Source organism: Bufo bufo, chromosome 2 (assembly GCF_905171765.1).
Source record: "Bufo bufo chromosome 2, aBufBuf1.1, whole genome shotgun sequence".
NCBI classification, from domain to species: Eukaryota; Metazoa; Chordata; class Amphibia; order Anura; family Bufonidae; genus Bufo; species Bufo bufo.
In genome coordinates, this window is record NC_053390.1 from 433865850 (window position 1) to 433884001 (window position 18152).

Here is an 18152-nt window from a genome sequence, read left to right on the forward strand (position 1 = left end):
TGAGAGAACACCCTTTAAAGACATATATAGATTTGTTTAATTGGATCTCTTTAGTGAATTGAGCAGAGATTCTAGTTGTATAACTTAAAGGGCTTGTCCAGCCATTTAACAATTAATACAAAATAAGTTATACTTTCCTTATTGATCCCTGCCGCTCCCATTCTGACATTTTAGTGTTTCCCACTGTGCTTTGCTTCCAGGTCCAACTTGGCCTGGAGTGGCCTGTTGAGCTGTACCAGGAAGCATCCATACAGTAGTGTTGACTTAAAGAGGTTCTCCAGGATTGACTAAAATAAAATGACTGAAAATACCTAAATATTACTTCTTTATAAACACATTCCCAAATAGCTTTTATTATTTATAATGGCTAATTTTTTTTAGGAGGTAATCATCAGGAAGAGTAAAATGGCCGCTGCCCTAGTAGCACGCACAAAACCTGTCCTAATGACACAACAGAATGGGTTACTTCAAAGCAGTGAGCTATTGAGCTGCCTCAGCCCTCCTCACTGCTCTGCCTGTCATGAATTATGATCCTACATACAGATGATAAGATCCTCAGCTGTGTGTGTAGGAAGTAAGGAAAGTGAAAGTGCAGAGAGGACGGCTGGGTCGGGGATGTGGCTAATGAGCAGCAGCGCTTGTATGCACTCTGCTATATTACCATAGCAATTACAGTCAGGTCCATAAATATTGGGACATTTTACACAATTCTAAAATTTTGGGCTCTATACACCACAATGTATTTGAAATGAAACGAACAAGATGTGCTTTACCTGCAGACTGTCAGCTTTAATTTGAGGGTATTTACATCCAAATCAGGGGAACGGTGTAGGAATTACAACAGTTTGCATATGTGCCTCCCACTTGTTAAGGGACCAAAAGTAATGGGACAGAATAATGCTCATAAATCAAACGTTCACTTTTTAATTCTTGGTTGCAAATCCTTTGCAGTCAATTACAGCCTGAAGTCTGGAACGGATAGACATCACCAGACACTGGGTTTCATCCCTGGTGATGCTCTGCCAGGCCTCTACTGCAACTGTCTTCAGTTCCTGCTTGTTCTTGGGGCATTTTCCCTTCGGTTTTTTCTTCAGCAAGTGAAATGCATGCTCAATTGGATTCAGGTCAGGTGATTGACTTGGCCATTGCATAACATTCCACTTCTTTCCCTTAAAAAAACTCTTTGGTTGCTTTTGCAGTATGCTTTGGGTCATTGTCCATCTGCACCGTGAAGCGCTGTCCAATGAGTTCTGAAGCATTTGGCTGAATATGAGCAGATAATATTGCCTGAAACACTTCAGAATTCATCTTTTGTCAGCAGTCACATCATCAATAAATACAAGAGAACCAGTTCCATTGGCAGCCATACATGCCCACGCCATGACACTAACACCACCATGCTTCACTGATGAGGTGGTATGCTTAGGATCATGAGCAGTTCCTTTCCTTCTCCATACTCTTCTCTTCTCATCACTCTGGTACAAGTTGATCTTGGTCTCATCTGTCCATAGGATGTTGTTCCAGAACTGTGAAGGCTTTTTTAGATGTCGTTTGGCAAACTCTTATCTGGCCTTCCTGTTTTTGAGGCTCACCAATGGTTTACATCTTGTGGTGAACCTTCTGTATTCCCTCTGGTGAAGTCTTCTCTTGATTGTTGACTTTGACACACATACACCTACCTCCTGGAGAGTGTTCTTGATCTGGCCAACTGTTGTTAAGGGTGTTTTCTTCACCAGGGAAATAATTCTTTGGTCATCCACCACAGTTGTTTTCAGTGGTCTTCCGGGTCTTTTGGTGTTGCTGAGCTCACCGATGCGTTCCTTCTTTTTAACAATGTTCCAAACTGTTGTTTTGGCCACGCCTAATGTTTTTGCTATCTCTCTGATGGGTTTGTTTTGTTTTTTCAGCCTAATGATGGCTTGCTTCACTGATAGTGACAGCTCTTTGGATCTCATCTTGAGAGTTGACAGCAACAGATTCCAAATGCAAATAGCACACTTGAAATGAACTCTGGACCTTTTATCTGCTCATTGTAATTGGGATAATGAGGGAATAACACACACCTGGCCATGGAACAGCTGAGAAGCCAATTGTCCCATTACTTTTGGTTCCTTAACAAGTGGGAGGCACATATGCAAACTGTTGTAATTCCTGCACCGTTCACCTGATTTGGATGTAAATACCCTCAAATTAAAGCTGTCAGTCTGCAGGTAAAGCACATCTTGTTTGTTTCATTTCAAATACATTGTGGTGTATAGAACCAAAAATGTTAGAATTGTGTCGATGTCCCAATGTTTATGGACCTGACTGTATATTACCGAAAGAAAGTGTGTTTAAAAGTCTCAATTGCCCGATGAAAGGGCGTTTGCTTGTTCATTGGGCAATCGGCAGCAAGATGATCGCTAATGGGCGTTCCTATGAACACTCGTTTGCAATCCTCTGTAGAAAAATACAGCATTTAGTCAGGAGAGACTGTTTGCCATGCTAAATGTCCAAACAAAGGAGTAAGTTAAGAGCCAGGACAGGAAATAGAATACATGGAGTGACTAAAAAAAATTATATCCATTTGGTTGTTTTTTGTCTTTTTTAACTACTTGGAATATTTACATATCAACAGCCTATAAGTGCTAATAAAAATTGGATGCCATTGTCCCTTTTAAAAAATTGTATTTGATCAGACAACCTTTTTTAAGGCCCTTTATACCAAAAGATATTGTGATTGTGATGATGATGTGCAATTACACATAAAATTATAATAGAACTGTTCTGCATCCATTGTTTGGGCTCATGTATATCATTGAGTCCAACCAGTTGTTTTATCCTGGCGCAAGACAAAACTGACGTAACAGGTACCCTTTTGCATTTACATTGATTTGTCACAAGATCAACAAGAGTAGTATCTTTGGTCATTCAGATGCTTCACCTATTTATTTAAAGCATACCTGAGGTGTCACCAAAAACTGGAAACTCTGCTAGGTCCTCATTACCCAACAAATCTGGGCCAGAAGAGCCTCATCATAGTGCTGCCAGATGCATTTTGCCTGTCTTTACCCTTTGGCTCTATATCAGGGGGAGTCTCCCTTACACTTTCCAACATGCATAACATAGCAAACAAAAACATTTACAGCATTATACTGGACTTTACAGCATTATAATGCTGCGTGTCCCTGCCCTACATCCGCTGTAATGATTTATACTCACAGCATTATGTCAGTACAATTCATTACAGCTGATATCGGGCAGTCAACTTGCTTGTCTGAAACTGGCCTTACTTCTTTGTGATGTCTGGATTGCATGCAAGTAAGAGACATCACACAGAAGTAGGCAGCTGGAAGAGCGCAGTTTACTTGCATGAGCTGCTGCAGTGCTGCTTATCTGGCTGGTAGGAGAAATAGAAATAGAAACTAATCCGTTTGTCCGTATGACATCCGGAGAGACGGATCCGTTCTTGCAATGCATTTGTGAGACGCATCCGGATCTGTCTACAAATGTTGTCCATTTGCATGCAGATTGCCTGATTCGGCAGGCAGTTCCAGCGACGTAACTGCTTGCCGGATCACTCTGCCGCAAGTGTGAAAGTAGCCTAAGTTGCTTAGTATCAAAAATACTGTATTAGCACAAGCTGTGTAAAATAATTATGGGGACATTTACCAAACTGGTGTAAAGTGGAAATGGCTTATTTGCCCATAGCAACCAATCAGATTCTACCTTTCATTTTCCAAAGCAGCTGTCAAAATGAAAGGTGGAATCTGACTGGTTGCTATGAGCAACTAAGCCAGTTCTACTTTACACCAGTTTGATAAATGACCCCGTTAGTGTCTATTTAAGGGACTATCTGCTTTTTTTTTTTATCTTGCTGCGAGTTAAAAACAACCAGTTTGTGTAATCTTAGCAATTATGTTGTGATCTCTCAAATAAAATGTTTTATTTTTATCATTTGCCTTGGTCTCCAACATTTGCTTTGCTTTACAAAAATAATTGATGATGGTAAATAACACACTATACAATATCCTAGAAAAGACACCTTAAATGAAACAAAATGTTCATTTTCCTTTTCACTCCCTGTTCGATTCCTTTACCTGTTTATTTCTCTTCTGTATTGTTGTGTCTCCTTACACAAGTACTACAGCTCACAAACTCTCTATTCATAAGTTTAGTCTATAGGCCCCTAGCAGACGAGCGTTCCTCCCGCAGCGAGTCCGCAACTCAGCTCCTGGCCTGACCTCCCAGAGCTGCCGGAGGTCACATAGCATTATATTGATTTATGATGCTACAGTATGTAACCCTTTTCACACGGGTGAGTATTCCGCGCGGATGCAATGCGTGAGTTGAACGCATTGCACCCGCACTGAATCCGGACCCATTAATTTCTATGGGGCTGTGCACACGAGCGGTGATTTTCATGCATCACTTAGGTGTTGAAAATCGCAGCATGATCCTCTTTGTGCGTTTTTCACGTAACGCAGGCCCCATAGAAATGAATGGGGTTGCATGAAAATCGCAAGCATCCGCAAGCAAGTGCGGATGCCCTGCGATTTTCACGCACGGTTGCTAGGTGACTATCGGGATGGGGACCCGATCATTATTATTTTCCCTTATAACATGGTTATAAGGGAAAATAATAGCATTCTGAATACAGAATGCATAGTACAATAAGACTGGATGGGTTAAAAAAAAAATATATATTATTTAACTCACCTTAATCCACTTGTTCGCGCAGCCGGCATCTCTTCTGTCTTCTTTTGTGAAGAATAGGACCTTTGATGGCGTCACTACGTTCATCACATGGTCCGTCACATGATTCACCACCATAGAGACGGACCATGTGATGAGCGTAGTGACGTCATCAAAGGTCCTATTCCTCACAGAACAAGACAGAAGAGATGCCGGCTGCGCGAACAAGTGGATTAAGGTGAGTTAAATAAAAAAATATATTTTTTTTAACAGCTCCAGCGCTATTGTACTATGCATTCTGTATTCAGAATGCTATTATTTTCCCTTATAACCATGTTATAAGGGGAAATAATACAATCTACACTACAACTAACCCAAACCTGAACTTCTGTGAAGAAGTTCGGGTCTGGGTACCACAGTCAGTTTTTTATCACGCGTGTGCAAAACGCACGATAAAAACTGAACATCGGAACGCAATCGCAGTCAAAACTGACTGCAATTGCGCTCCTACTCGCGAGGGTTTGCCGCAATGCACCGGGACACATCCGGACCTAATCCGGACACGCTCGTCTGCAAGGGGCCTTAGGCCCCTTGCAGACAAGCGTGTCCGGTTTAGGTCCAGATGCGTTGCGTCTGCGATCAGGGAAAATCATGCGAGTAGGTACGTAATTGCAGTCAGTTTTGACTGCGATTGCGTTCCGATGTTCAGTTTTTATTGCGCGGGTGCAATGCGTTTTGCACGCGCGTGATAAAAAACTGACTTTGGTACCCAGACCCTAACCCGGACTTCTTCACTGAAGTTCGGGTTTGGGTTAAGTGTTCTGTAGATTTTATTATTTTCCCTTATAACATGGTTATTTGGTTATAAGGGAAAATAATAGCATTCTTAATAGAGAATGCTAACAAAAATGTGGCTTTAGGTGTTAAAAAAAAAAAATTATCTCACCTCATCCTGTGGTTCGCACAGCCGGCATCATCATCATCTTCTTTCAGGACCTGCCAAAGAACCTTAGACGTAATCGCGCTCACCATGTGGTAAGCGCGGTGACGTCAGTGAAGGTCCTGCTGATCCTGTTCACTTAAAGGGGTTGCATCACAAAACATTCTACATTTTTAAAACCAGAACCTGGATGTGAATACTTTTTGTAATTGCATGTAATTAAAAATGTATTATAGCCAGTGAACTATTCAATAAAATGTATATGTATGGCGCCGCCTGCTCTTTTCCTTTATTTATTTTTTGTCAGTCTCGCTGAGCTGATTGAACATGCTCTGTTTAAATTTTTTACTGCCACCAGCCATATGTTCTGTTAGAAGCTGTGACCGTCACAGGGGGAGAGCTGCAGCAGAAAGGACACACCCTGGGAGCTACCAGAGAATCTAACAGAGCAATTGAAAAAATGATTGTGGAGCTCTCTGGACCCATGTGCGGTACAGGGCTGGTTGTAGCTTTGCTAGAAAGGTATTGTCAAGTACTATATGATGTCTGATATTCATTTTTTACATATATCATGCCATAACCCCTTTAAATGGGAAAGGAAGCTGTAATTATAGCTGGAAATTACTAGGGAGTCTTCCAAGAGACAAGACTGCATATGGAAACTCACAACATTATAGTAATACAAGGTTAGAATTAAAGGGTTACTGATGTTAAAAAAAAAAAAAGAACTTTATCATTTCATCACCCCAATAAAATAACATGGATGCTTAGCTGAGTATGCATGTTCATGGTTGAGTTAGGGGAAATTAATGTTGTTTGTATGGCCAGCATTGGATAGTGTATACTGCCTATTCTTAGCTCTGCAATGCATACCAAAAGTACATGCTGTCAGCAGACCCTCCATTCGAACAATCTTTGTAGCAAGCCCCAGTAAACACAATTTGTCATACAGTGACCCTTTAACATTACACGCAGTGCTTACTGCAGAGAATACCCATGTAACTGATGTATTCAGAGAAGTTAAAGAGGACCCGTCACCTCTCCAGACATGTCTGATTTAATAGCTACATGCATTCCCCATGTAATAACACTTCTGGAGCATCTATTCTTATGGCTCAGTGTTGTACCATTCCTTTATTATTTCTACTAGAAGTTATGAATGAATTGCTAGCAGTCTGCAGTAAGGGGACAGAGGGGAGGTAACCAGTTGGAGGTGTGTACCTGCACAGACTGACTCTATCCAATCAGTGCTGCCATTGTCAGTCTGTGCAGATACACACTTCCAACTTGTTACCGCCCCTCTGTACCCTTACTGCAGACTGCTGGCAATTCATTCATAACTTCTAGTAGAAATAATAGAGAAATGGTACAACACAGAGCCATAAGAATAGATGCTCCAGAAGTGTTATTACATGGGGAATGCATGAAGCTATTAAATCAGACATTTCAGGAGCGGTGACAGATCCTTATAAATACCCAAAATACAAATTGTACGTCTGATTCCTTCAAGTGCATCTATAGAGTAAGTCCACAAAGGATAGAAAGAATCTCTTCTGGATTTTGTTGCAGCTACAAAAATTTTAACAAAATCTGTACGTGTCAGGTGTGAATTTTGTCACGGATCTGCCACAGATTTTGCCCTGTGCATTGCAAAGGGTGAAAACCAGCAGAAAGAGCATGCAGTGCAGATTTATCAAAACTGGTGTAAAGGAAAACTGGCTTAGTTGCCCATAGCAACCAGTCAGATTCCACCTTTTATTTTTCCAAAGTAGCTGTGAAAAATCTCCCCATGGTGTCAGTTTCTGCCCTGATATTTCACAGCGCGTGGATAAGATTTGTTAAAATCTCATTCACTTTCCAAATCTAGACACACAAATCTGTAACCCTTTTGCTACGTGTGGACATCCTACTAGGAAACCTGTGTGTAGTAGTAAGAGAGAAATAGCAGTGTTTCATTTTTTTTTGTAATAACAGATATAAGAGCAATTTAAATAATAAAAATAAAAAAACTAACACCCTAAAAACTAATTCTTTAACAGCACAAAGATTATGGAGAGATTTATCAAAACTGGGTTAGTTGTCCATAGCAACCAATGCCTTTCCACCTTTCATTTTCCAAAGGAGCTCTGAAAAATGAAAATTGGAATCTGATTGGTTGCCAGTATATGTTTGGATTTATGTTTCATTTCCGTGGTAATGGCGGCCTTCACAGCTCCAGTAGTGAATGGAATACGAGCCTCGTACTACACAGTTCTAACAGTCTTTAGTGCTCTATCAGTGATGTCTTTGGTTGAGCATCTTCATAGTTTTACACTGTATTTAGTGGATTTTCTTCCTCCTTCAGTAGTGTTTGAACAAATCCGTTCCATAACAGGTAAAATAGTATGTATTGCATCCTTCTGGCAGGATCGGCAGTGGTGGAACATGGTCATACTAATGTGGAGTCCTTCCCGATCACTCCTGGTTTTCGGAGTACCATTGTTCTCATCTCTTGTGGTCCACCATTCCATGGTCTACTGTTTGGTTGTGTGAGTCCAGACTCGACAGAAAGCGTCCGTTGTATTCTGGGAATGTTGTAGCGCTCGTCCCTGTTGCTGTTGCACATACTCTCGTTGTGTTTCATTACACATTGTGCATTATTGAATAGCGGAGAAAGAGCTTGTGGTTTCTGCTGCTGCTGCAGCTGTTGCTGCTGAAGAAATGGAGGGTAGGAGAATTCACGGTGGATCTCCGGATGTGGCCGCACATGGGACAATTCTTTATCGTTGAGGTCGGAGGAAGGTGTAGAATCATTCAGGTCTGTTTCATGGGCTGAATCATTTTCATAGAGCGTACTTGCCGCCTGGTCGTGGTTCTGGCAGGTGACCTGTGAGGCTTTGTGTAGCGTATGAGCCACTGTGACTATCATAAAGATGGAGCCCATGCTGAGAATACAGGAGCTGGCTATTCCTGTTTCAATTTCAAACAGGATTAACATGTAGAGTGAAAGGGCTGCAGAGAGAAAGTCACAAAAAGTTACACATGCTGTAAGTACAGTAATGTGGAGATAGTATATGAGACTTCATGATGGAAAACATTCTGGGATAAACTACTAGCAATAAAAGCTAGTTCAGAAATCACTTCATTCTCCAGTCTGGGACGAATCGGGAATTTAACTAAAAATGATCAGCTTTGTATGGGAATCCATTTTGCTTGCTGCATGCTCAGGTCTCCTTTAATATCATGCACCAGCTCATGATTAGGCATTCAGTTTTTGAAGTTCGGTTTCGGGTTTACGGTGAATTGTGTTATGGATTCCGTTACCACGGAACATAATGCAATTCAATGACAGAATTCATAACGGAATGCCTTTAGAGGCATTCCATTATGCTTTCCGTCCTCTCCTGCATAACGGAAACCGGACGGATCCGTTATGCTGGCCATAGAATTCTATTTTGACGGAATGCATAATGCAATGCCTCTAAAGGCATTCCGTTATGCCAGTGGTGCCCAACCTACGGCCCGCGGGCCACAAAAGGTCCGCGAAGCTGTGTGATCCGGCCCGCGCAGTGACGGGAGGCGGAGCTCAACATTACCGAAGAAGACAGAGATCCGCAACTAGGCGATCAAGTGGACTCGGTGAGTAAATTTTTTATTTTTTTAACCCCTCCATCACTATTTTACTTTGCATTCTGTATTCAGAATGCTATTATTTTCCCTTATAACCATGTTATAAGGGAAAATAATATAGATCGGGTCCCCAGCCCGATCGTCATCTAGTAACCATGCGTGAAAATCGCACCGCATCTGCACTTGCTTGCGGATGCTTGCGATTTTCACGCGGCCCCATTCACTTCTATGGGGCCTGCGTTGCGTGAAAAACGCAGAATATAGAGCATGCTGTGATTTTCACGCAACGCACAAGTGATGCATGAAAATCACCGCTCATGTGCACAGCCCCATAGAAATAAATGGGTCTGGATTCAGTGCGGGTGCAATGCGTTCACATCACGCATTGCACCCGCGCAGAATACTCACCCGTGTGAAAGGGGCCTTACAGTAGTAATGCTCATATGTGCCCCCTTCTTAGTAGTAATGGTCACATGTGCCCTCTTCACAGTAAAAATGCCCAGATGTGTCCTTTCACAGAAAAAATGCCCAGATATTTGCCCCTTCACAATAGTAATGCTCGCACGTGCGCCCTCACAGTAAAAATGCCCAGATATTTGCCCCTTCACAGTGGTAATGCTCACATGTGCCCCCTTCACAGTGGTAATGCCCAGATGTGCCCCCTTCACAGTAGTAATGCCCACATGTGCCCCCTTCACAGTAGTAATGCTCACATGTGCCCCCTTCACAGTAAAAATGCCCAGATATTTGCCCCTTCACAGTGGTAATGCTCACATGTGCCCCCTTCACAGTGGTAATGCCCAGATGTGCCCCCTTCACAGTAGTAATGCCCACATGTGCCCCCTTCACAGTAGTAATGCTCACATGTGCCCCCTTCACAGTAAAAATGCCCAGATATTTGTCCCTTCACAGTAGTAATGCTCGCACGTGCCCCCTCACAGTGTTTGCATTTCTTTCTGGCAAAGCTACCTGCTTCCGGCCCGCGAAATTTATACCATGTCTAGTGCGGCCCTCAGACGAGAAATGGTTGGGCACCACTGCGTTATGCATTCCGTCATTGAATTGCGTTATGTTCCACGGTAACGGAATCCATAATGCAATTCACCGTTCACTCATCCCTATTCATGATGTGTACTGATGGACAATGTAAAATTGTTGGATTGTTCATACAAATGATCCGACCATCAACACTTCAGATCGGGGACTCGGAGTGTACTTGCACAAGATGGCTAGTGATCGGCCAAATTTGGTCAGTCATACCATACATTAACTGACCACAGGAGAAAAAATCCAACCCGACGAATCACATTTTTAGGAGATTATAGACTACTGTACTGTTAGCTTTGGGGAATTTACTACTGGATACAAACCACTAATGTCTTACCTGCCAAGTATAGTGAAAGTCCAAGGCAAAAGAGGCAGACTGCAGATTGCCGTATACTTCGGTTATCTAACAGGAACCATTCACACCTACATAGAAAAGACTATGTTATTATGTTCCATTTGGGAAGAAAATGTGTGATGCATATTCCTATTACTATGTTTATACCACTTATTTTTACACTATTGGGGTAATTTATCAAACTGGTGTAAAATAGAACTGGCTTAGTTTCCCCTAGCAACCAACTGGATTCCTCCTTTCAGTTCTGACAGCTCCTTTGGAAAATGGAAGGTGGAATCTAATTGGGCAATTAAGCCAGTTCTACTTTACACCAGTTTGATAAATGACCCAATATGTCCTTTCTATAGTGTGCAGTTTTTATTATGACTTGCAACCTTAGGGCAGGAACTGCTGACTTTCGGAAAGGCACTGACCTCTAAAAATATCTGATGGCTACAGAGCCTTCCCTCCAGGAAGAGCATATTTTAATGTAATATATGCCTGTAAAAGTCAAGTTCCTTGCTGCACTGCCCTTGATAGGGTTGAACTAGTAAAGTCAAGGTTTGAAGTGTTGGCCTTTTTAGTGCAAATATAAACCAATGGCTATTAATAATGATTTTATGTCACTTAGGCCTCTTGCACGCGAAAGTTTTTTTTTGTCCGTTTCCATTCCATTTTTGCAGGGTCCGTATGCGGAACCATTCACTTCAATGGGTCCGCAAAAACAACTAAAGGTACTTTGTATGCATTCCATTTCAGTATTTCCGTTCAAAGATAGAACATGTCCTATTATTGCCTGCAAATCACGTTCCGTGGCTCCATTCAAGTCAATGGGTCCGCAAAAAAACTAAAAGTATACTGAATGTATCCATATGTCTTCTGTATCCGTTCCATTTTTGCGGAACCATCTATTGAAGATTTTATGCCCAGCCCAAATTTTTCATGTAAATACTGTTTAAACATTATTGTATTCTCCCGTTTCCGTTTGCAATCCACACAAAAACGGATCACAAACGGAATGGCACAACGGAACGGAAGCGGAAACACTACTGAAACGGAAAAACTGATGCGTTTAAAATGGACCACAAAATGCAGAAAAAGCCATACAGTCATGTGCAAGAGGCCTTACTGATGTATCCTTTTTTTGTGTGCAGTTTTCTATATTATTGAAGTCACTCCCCCATACTTGGCCTGCCTTTTGTCCCATCCGGACGGCGCTCCCTTCCATAAGATGACTGTAGATGGTGAGGGGCTATGTGTCATTTAGCTTCCTCCATAGTTACACAGTGGCCCACATTTACTTATCTGAGTGCACCTTGTCTTAAATTGCACCATTTGGCACATCTAGTTTCAGAAACACTCACTGCACTTAACTCGCCTGTCTGTTACTTGTTTGTCAGGACAAGTCCCCTTTTAGGACCACTCAGATTCTCTTTGAATGTAGGCACTTGCAAGTAGAAAAAAATGCCAACACTAACCTAACCAACCATTACTATCTGTAGGTGCTTCTGGCTCATATCAATGTTTGCAACAAGCCTTTACTGCTACAGTATATGACACATCCAGATCTTTGTAGTACCACTTGTAAGTGACTGTCCAAACGTATTTGCTCCACTGCTTAGCAAATATCATTGGCAAGGCTTTTTTTTTTTATATAATTCAGGGCAACGCAAGAACGCAGTCCCTGTTTCCTGCATTTGAGTGCAATGGATAGGATTTGGACTCTAAAAAGAACTTTATGGATCATGAATATTTCCCCTGCGAGGTAAATAGTGGCAGAGGTTTTTTATTTTAAGGGGCTGTGCCTAGTGTTGATCGCGAATATTCTAATCACGAATTTTTATCACGAATATTACCACTTGGAGAATTTGCGAAAATTAAGAATATAGTGCTATATATTCGTAATCACGAATATTCTATTTTTCTTTTTTTATCAGTACTACTGCTTCTTGCTTGTGGGCCAATGTGAAGGCTGCAATATCTTTGTCAGAGCTTAGCAACATCCCTAGCAAATAATAGGAAAGTTGCCTACCCCTTTACTATACAAGAAACTCCCCAGCAGCCATTTTCTGCTGTTTTTAGCAGTTCTGAGAAAGAGAGCAGTGTCATTGCTGTGCTCTATGCTTTGCAGACTCATCTGGATCCTTATTTAATTACATTAGATAGTTAGCTCATATACAGTTGCAAGAAAAAGTATGTAAACCCTTTGTAATGATATGGATTTCTGCACAAATTGGTCATAAAATGTGATCTGATCTTCATCTAAGTCACAACAATAGACAATCACAGTCTGCTTAAACTAATAACACACAAAGAATTAAATGTTACCATGTTTTTATTGAACACACCATGTAAACATTCACAGTGCAGGTGGAAAAAGTATGTGAACCCCTAGACTAATGACATCTCCAAGAGCTAATTGGAGTGAGGTGTCAGCCAACTGGAGTCCAATCAATGAGATGAGATTGGAGATGTTGGTTACAGCTGCCCTGCCCTATAAAAAACACACACCAGTTCTGGGTTTGCTTTTCACAAGAAGCATTGCCTGATGTGAATGATGCCTCGCACAAAAGAGCTCTCAGAAGTCCTACGATTAAGAATTGTTGACTTGCATAAAGCTGGAAAGGGTTATAAAAGTATCTCCAAAAGCCTTGCTGTTCATCAGTCCACGGTAAGACAAATTGTCTATAAATGGAGAAAGTTCAGCACTGCTGCTACTCTCCCTAGGAGTGTCCGTCCTGTAAAGATGACTGCAAGAGCACAGCGCAGACTGCGCAATGAGGTGAAGAAGAATCCTAGAGTGTCAGCTAAAGACTTACAAAAGTCTCTGGCATATGCTAACATCCCTGTTAGCGAATCTATGATACGTAAAACACTAAACAAGAATGGATTTCATGTGAGGATACCACAGAGGAAGCCACTGCTGTCCAAGAAAAAACATTGCTGCACGTTTACAGTTTGCACAAGACCACCTGGATGTTCCATAGCAGTACTGGCAAAATATTCGGTGGACAGATGAAACCAAAGTTGAGTTGTTTGGAAGAAACACACAACACTATGTGTGGAGAAAAAGAGGCACAGCACATCAACATCAAAACCTCATCCCAACTGTGAAGTATGGTGGTGGGGGCATCATGGTTTGGGGCTGCTTTGCTGCATCAGGGCCTGGACGGATTGCTATCATTGAAGGAAAAATGAATTCCCAAGTTTATCAAGGCATTTTGCAGGAGAAAGGCAGAGAGGCAGCCTCTGAGAATGAGACTGTGCTCAGGCGCGATGCGATCCCGGCCAGTGAGGGTGCCGGGCGCATGCGCTGAAGATAGCCGGGGATACTAGTAGCCGCCCAGCGCAGTGAATATTGATGAGCTGGGCGGCGCTTCAAACGGCAGTTGTGGCGAGGCTGGCTGGGCGCAAGCTGAGGTGAAACACCGCCCCCTTGGGCAGATTGAACCCGATTCCAGCAGGTTATAAAACTTCACATTACTGTAGTTATAAGGTGGACAGGGGGGATACTTACATGATTCTTATACACTTTATAAGACCTGTACGGTCATATATATACCTTAATATGCTTTTTGGCCCTGTCAGTGTCCCTTTAAGGCCATCTGTCCACCAGCTGAAGCTCAACAGAAGATGGGTGTTGCAACAGGACAACGACCCAAAGCATAGAAGTAAATCAACAACAGAATGGCTTAAACAGAAGAAAATACGCCTTCTGGAGTGGCCCAGTCAGAGTCCTGACCTCAACCCGATTGAGATGCTGTGGCATGACCTCAAGAAAGCGATTCACACCAGACATCCCAAGAATATTGCTGAACTGAAACAGTTCTGTAAAGAGGAATGGTCAAGAATTACTCCTGACCGTTGTGCACGTCTGATCTGCAAATACAGGAAACGTTTGGTTGAAGTTATTGCTGCCAAAGGAGGTTCAACCATTTATTAAATCCAAGGGTTCACATACTTTTTCCACCTGCACTGTGAATGTTTACATGGTGTGTTCAATAAAAACATAGTAACATTTAATTCTTTGTGTGTTATTAGTTTAAGCAGACTGTGATTGTCTATTGTTGTGACTTAGATGAAGATCAGATCACATTTTATGACCAATTTGTGCAGAAATCCATATAATTCCAAAGGGTTCACATACTTTTTCTTGCAACTGTATATAATACAGATAGTTAGTGGGAGATAGTCAGTGTAGGTTAGATAGTGATATAGTGTAGCTGATAGGTTCCAGTGCAGGGTGTTAGGTAGTGTGATAGGAATTACTGTGCTATGATGGGGATTAGTGTCTCTGTTAGGCATAGTGCTGTGATGTCACAACAATACTTAGTGCACCAATCAGTAATATCTACTCAGACCTGATAAAATGTGAAGTTGCACGTATTGCGCAAAAAAATGTGCATCATTAGTGCCGATTTGCGCAATCGCTAAAATAATGACTGGAGATGGCGAATTCTAGAATTCACAAATTTATTGCGAATATTATGCGGAAAACTTCACGAAAACAAATATTGCCTATGCCGCTCATCCCTAGCTGTGCCAAGTTTTCAAGCACTATATTAGACATCTCCAGCAGTCCCATAGAGAATGAATGGAGAGCTCATTAAGCTGATTAATTACACATAATGATGATGTGTAATTGATAAACCTAATGAGTTAGGGAAGGTACTTGATACACTATATAAGGTATGAGAATTCACTCTGTAATATGCTTGAGAAAGACTACTATGTAGTCGAAACGTTGCATTTTTCTTTGGCACCTTTGTACATTATTATGGACCCTTTGTGAATAAAGAACTTTTGGAGGACATGCTGCCATTGACCTTTTTGGACTAATCTCAGGTTAAATCATCAATATTAGATTGGCTGTGGTCCCAGCACTTGGATAATCAGCTGTTTGAAGGTGACACAGCGCTCTTGCGAGCACAGCTTTCTCTTCAAAATTACCTGCACATGTCTCCACTTGAATGGGTCGGAGCAGTTGTAATTACACTGTTCCACCTCTACAATGGAGATGGCACACAGGTAATCTTGAAGAAGAAGTAGCACTTGCACGAGTGGCATGATTCCTTCAAAGAGCTGATTGGCAGGGTTGCCGGGAGCTAGATCCCCACTGATCTGATTATTGATGACCTACCCTGAGGACAGGCCATCAATATTAAGCCACCGCACAACCCTTTTAAGTCATCACATCATAAAGAGGACAACCTAGGGACTTGCATCTCCCTGTAAACTACAAATAACTAAAAAATATAAGCAATAAAAATTTTGAAAAAAAACCTGTTGATTTGCTGTTTTATTATTTTGTGATGCTAATTGGGCATATGCCGTACTTTTGAAATCATTACTACTTCCCCTAAAATTGCCTGTGATGGGACTGTCCCTTACTGTTGACTGTGACGTGGAGTTTAACAAGCTGGAAGCAGCTACATGCTGGGACATTGTTTTCAGGAACTGCTCAGAACAAAGGATGAGCATCTAAAAACTGGGGCAGAGACTATGGAGGGAAAGAGCAGGTTCTCAAAATGCATGCTTAGAGCTTGAGCTACTGTATGTCTAATGAGGGGGTAGGAGGCCACTGTGTAGTAGGTTCTCAGCCTCAAGTTCATTTTCTAATGTCTCAATAAGGCTTCAACTTTTTTCTACCAAGTGCTGGCGACCCCCATTATCATGTGCAATGCCACATTGACCAAACTAAGTGTTTGTTACCATCAAATTCCAACAAGCTATGACCTAGTGCTATTGTAAAAAGTCTACTGCCTGAAAAATGTTACATTTTATACTTCAGTGAGCCAATGACCACACTCCTGAAATGAAGTCCACAGTCACATTTTCCATATTATTGTGTAACGTACTCACCTCCTGGAATCTGGGTCCTCACGACAAACCTCAGCAGTGAAATAGGAGAGGAGCAGACAAAGCAAGAGGCAACTGGTATTTAGTGCAAGACATAGAGCAGCCAGTACTGCTGAAGCTGGCAGTAAGATCCTACCAGCAGCAGGGCCTAGCCCCGCATTGAGATCCCCTTGTTTTGTAGTAGATTGAACTTGGAAGATTAGGATAACTGACAGAGAGGCCATGATGGCAGCCAAAATGCCAAAAAGAGCAAGGACTATAATGGACTGATGGCTGTAATGAGAAACCATTTTTGGTCTCTTTGCAGCAATGTATTAGGGTGATGTATAGAATTTTCTCTCTTATCCTAGAATAGAGCCTACAAGACTTTACCTACAAATGTACTTTATTCTCTGATTATGCTACAGACATGCACAATAGGACCTACAACTCAAGGAAATCTCTAAAATGACAATACTTAGTACAATACAGTCCCAATACATATTATACTATCTGGAAATATAATATAATCAGCCTTACACATCATTACTGTCCTATGCCACAAAGTACAGAGTTGTATTGTACTATATATACTATACAAAAGACATTAGTCATCCAAGAATATAGCGTTCCCCAACCTTTGGCCTACACAAAGAAATTTACAAATATAAAACCGTACCCCCAAATCTAGGCTACTATTGTTTAATGAACATAAGAAAGCAGGCTATACATAATAATAGATATATGCACCAAAGTAAAGAAAAAAGTATGCTTAAAAGTGTAAAAAAAAAAAGACAAACTGTGCTTACATCATAATGTCTATCCAAGAATATAGTGTTCTCCAACCTTTGGCATACAAACACTACTGTAAAAATACAAAACCGTACTCCCAAATCAGTACTATTATTGTTAAAATGAATATAAGAAAGCAGGCTACTTATAATAACAGATGCAGAAAAATATATATATATATACCTAAAAGTATAAAAAAGACAATCTGTGCTTACATAGTAACTCCCTTGGCAAACCTAATATGCAAAAGAAACCTATATAGTCATAAGAAAACAAATACTCCTTTAAATGTAGGGTATAAGTACAAAACACTGACACAAGATACAAGCACCTTCACAGAAAATCTAAAGCCTCTTGGATTACGGAAGGTTCTTAAACGTCTTCCTCTATCACTATATCAATCTTACTTAGAACAGAAGAAAGTCATAACGCCTAATGTGTACCTTACCCCTTAAAGGAACCTGCCTTTTAAGCTCCTGATGAACTCCTGAAAATGAGCTCCTCTGATTGACCTTTTACAGAGAGAAAAAATATCTAAAATCTGTACAAAAAAAAGAGAGAGAGTTGTGAAAAGATTGCCTCGTTTCTCAGATTCTCAGAAACTCTGGGGTTTCCAACAGGATAAAAGAAGGAATCTCTGAATTGTTTGGTCCAGGCACAGAAGGAGGGGGCATGGGCGGGAATTTCAACCGTCTTTTTAACCTCTTCCCCAACTAGAAATCAATGTGACAATGAGGGAGGGGGGGGGGGCAGCTATCCTTTAATTTGAATTTGGAGGATTTTAATTGATGTTATATTTAGCACACACCAGAATCCTCAAAATATTAAATAGAAGATTTTCCTATAGAATTTTCTACTTTCTAGACATCTATAGTTTTGTAGACATTGATAAGCAATTGAACAATGTGGTTTGAAGCA

General features: G+C 41.2%; 1 protein-coding gene across 1 annotated transcript; it reads right to left on the reverse strand.

Moving 5' to 3' along the window:
• Positions 1 to 7690: 7690 nt before the first annotated feature.
• Positions 7691 to 17802, reverse strand: TMEM221 (transmembrane protein 221). Its single transcript, XM_040420369.1, has 3 exons — positions 16467 to 17802; positions 10608 to 10693; positions 7691 to 8605 (listed from the first exon to the last, which is right to left on the reverse strand). The coding sequence occupies exons 1-3, from the start codon at positions 16751 to 16753 to the stop codon at positions 8043 to 8045; spliced, it is 936 nt and encodes a 311-aa protein (XP_040276303.1). The 5' UTR covers positions 16754 to 17802; the 3' UTR covers positions 7691 to 8042.
• Between the last annotated feature and the right edge of the window lie 350 nt (positions 17803 to 18152).

Bases quoted from the DNA above. Each gene is read 5' to 3' on its own strand.
- TMEM221 (XM_040420369.1), bottom strand. From the start codon at position 16,753: ATGGTTTCTCATTACAGCCATCAGTCCATTATAGTCCTTGCTCTTTTT. The intron at 10,694-16,466 runs GTGAGTACGTTA...TTTTCTATGTAG, and splicing joins GAGGACCCAGATTCCAGGAG to GTGTGAATGGTTCCTGTTAG. The intron at 8,606-10,607 runs GTAAGACATTAG...TTCTCTCTGCAG, and splicing joins ACTTTCACTATACTTGGCAG to CCCTTTCACTCTACATGTTA.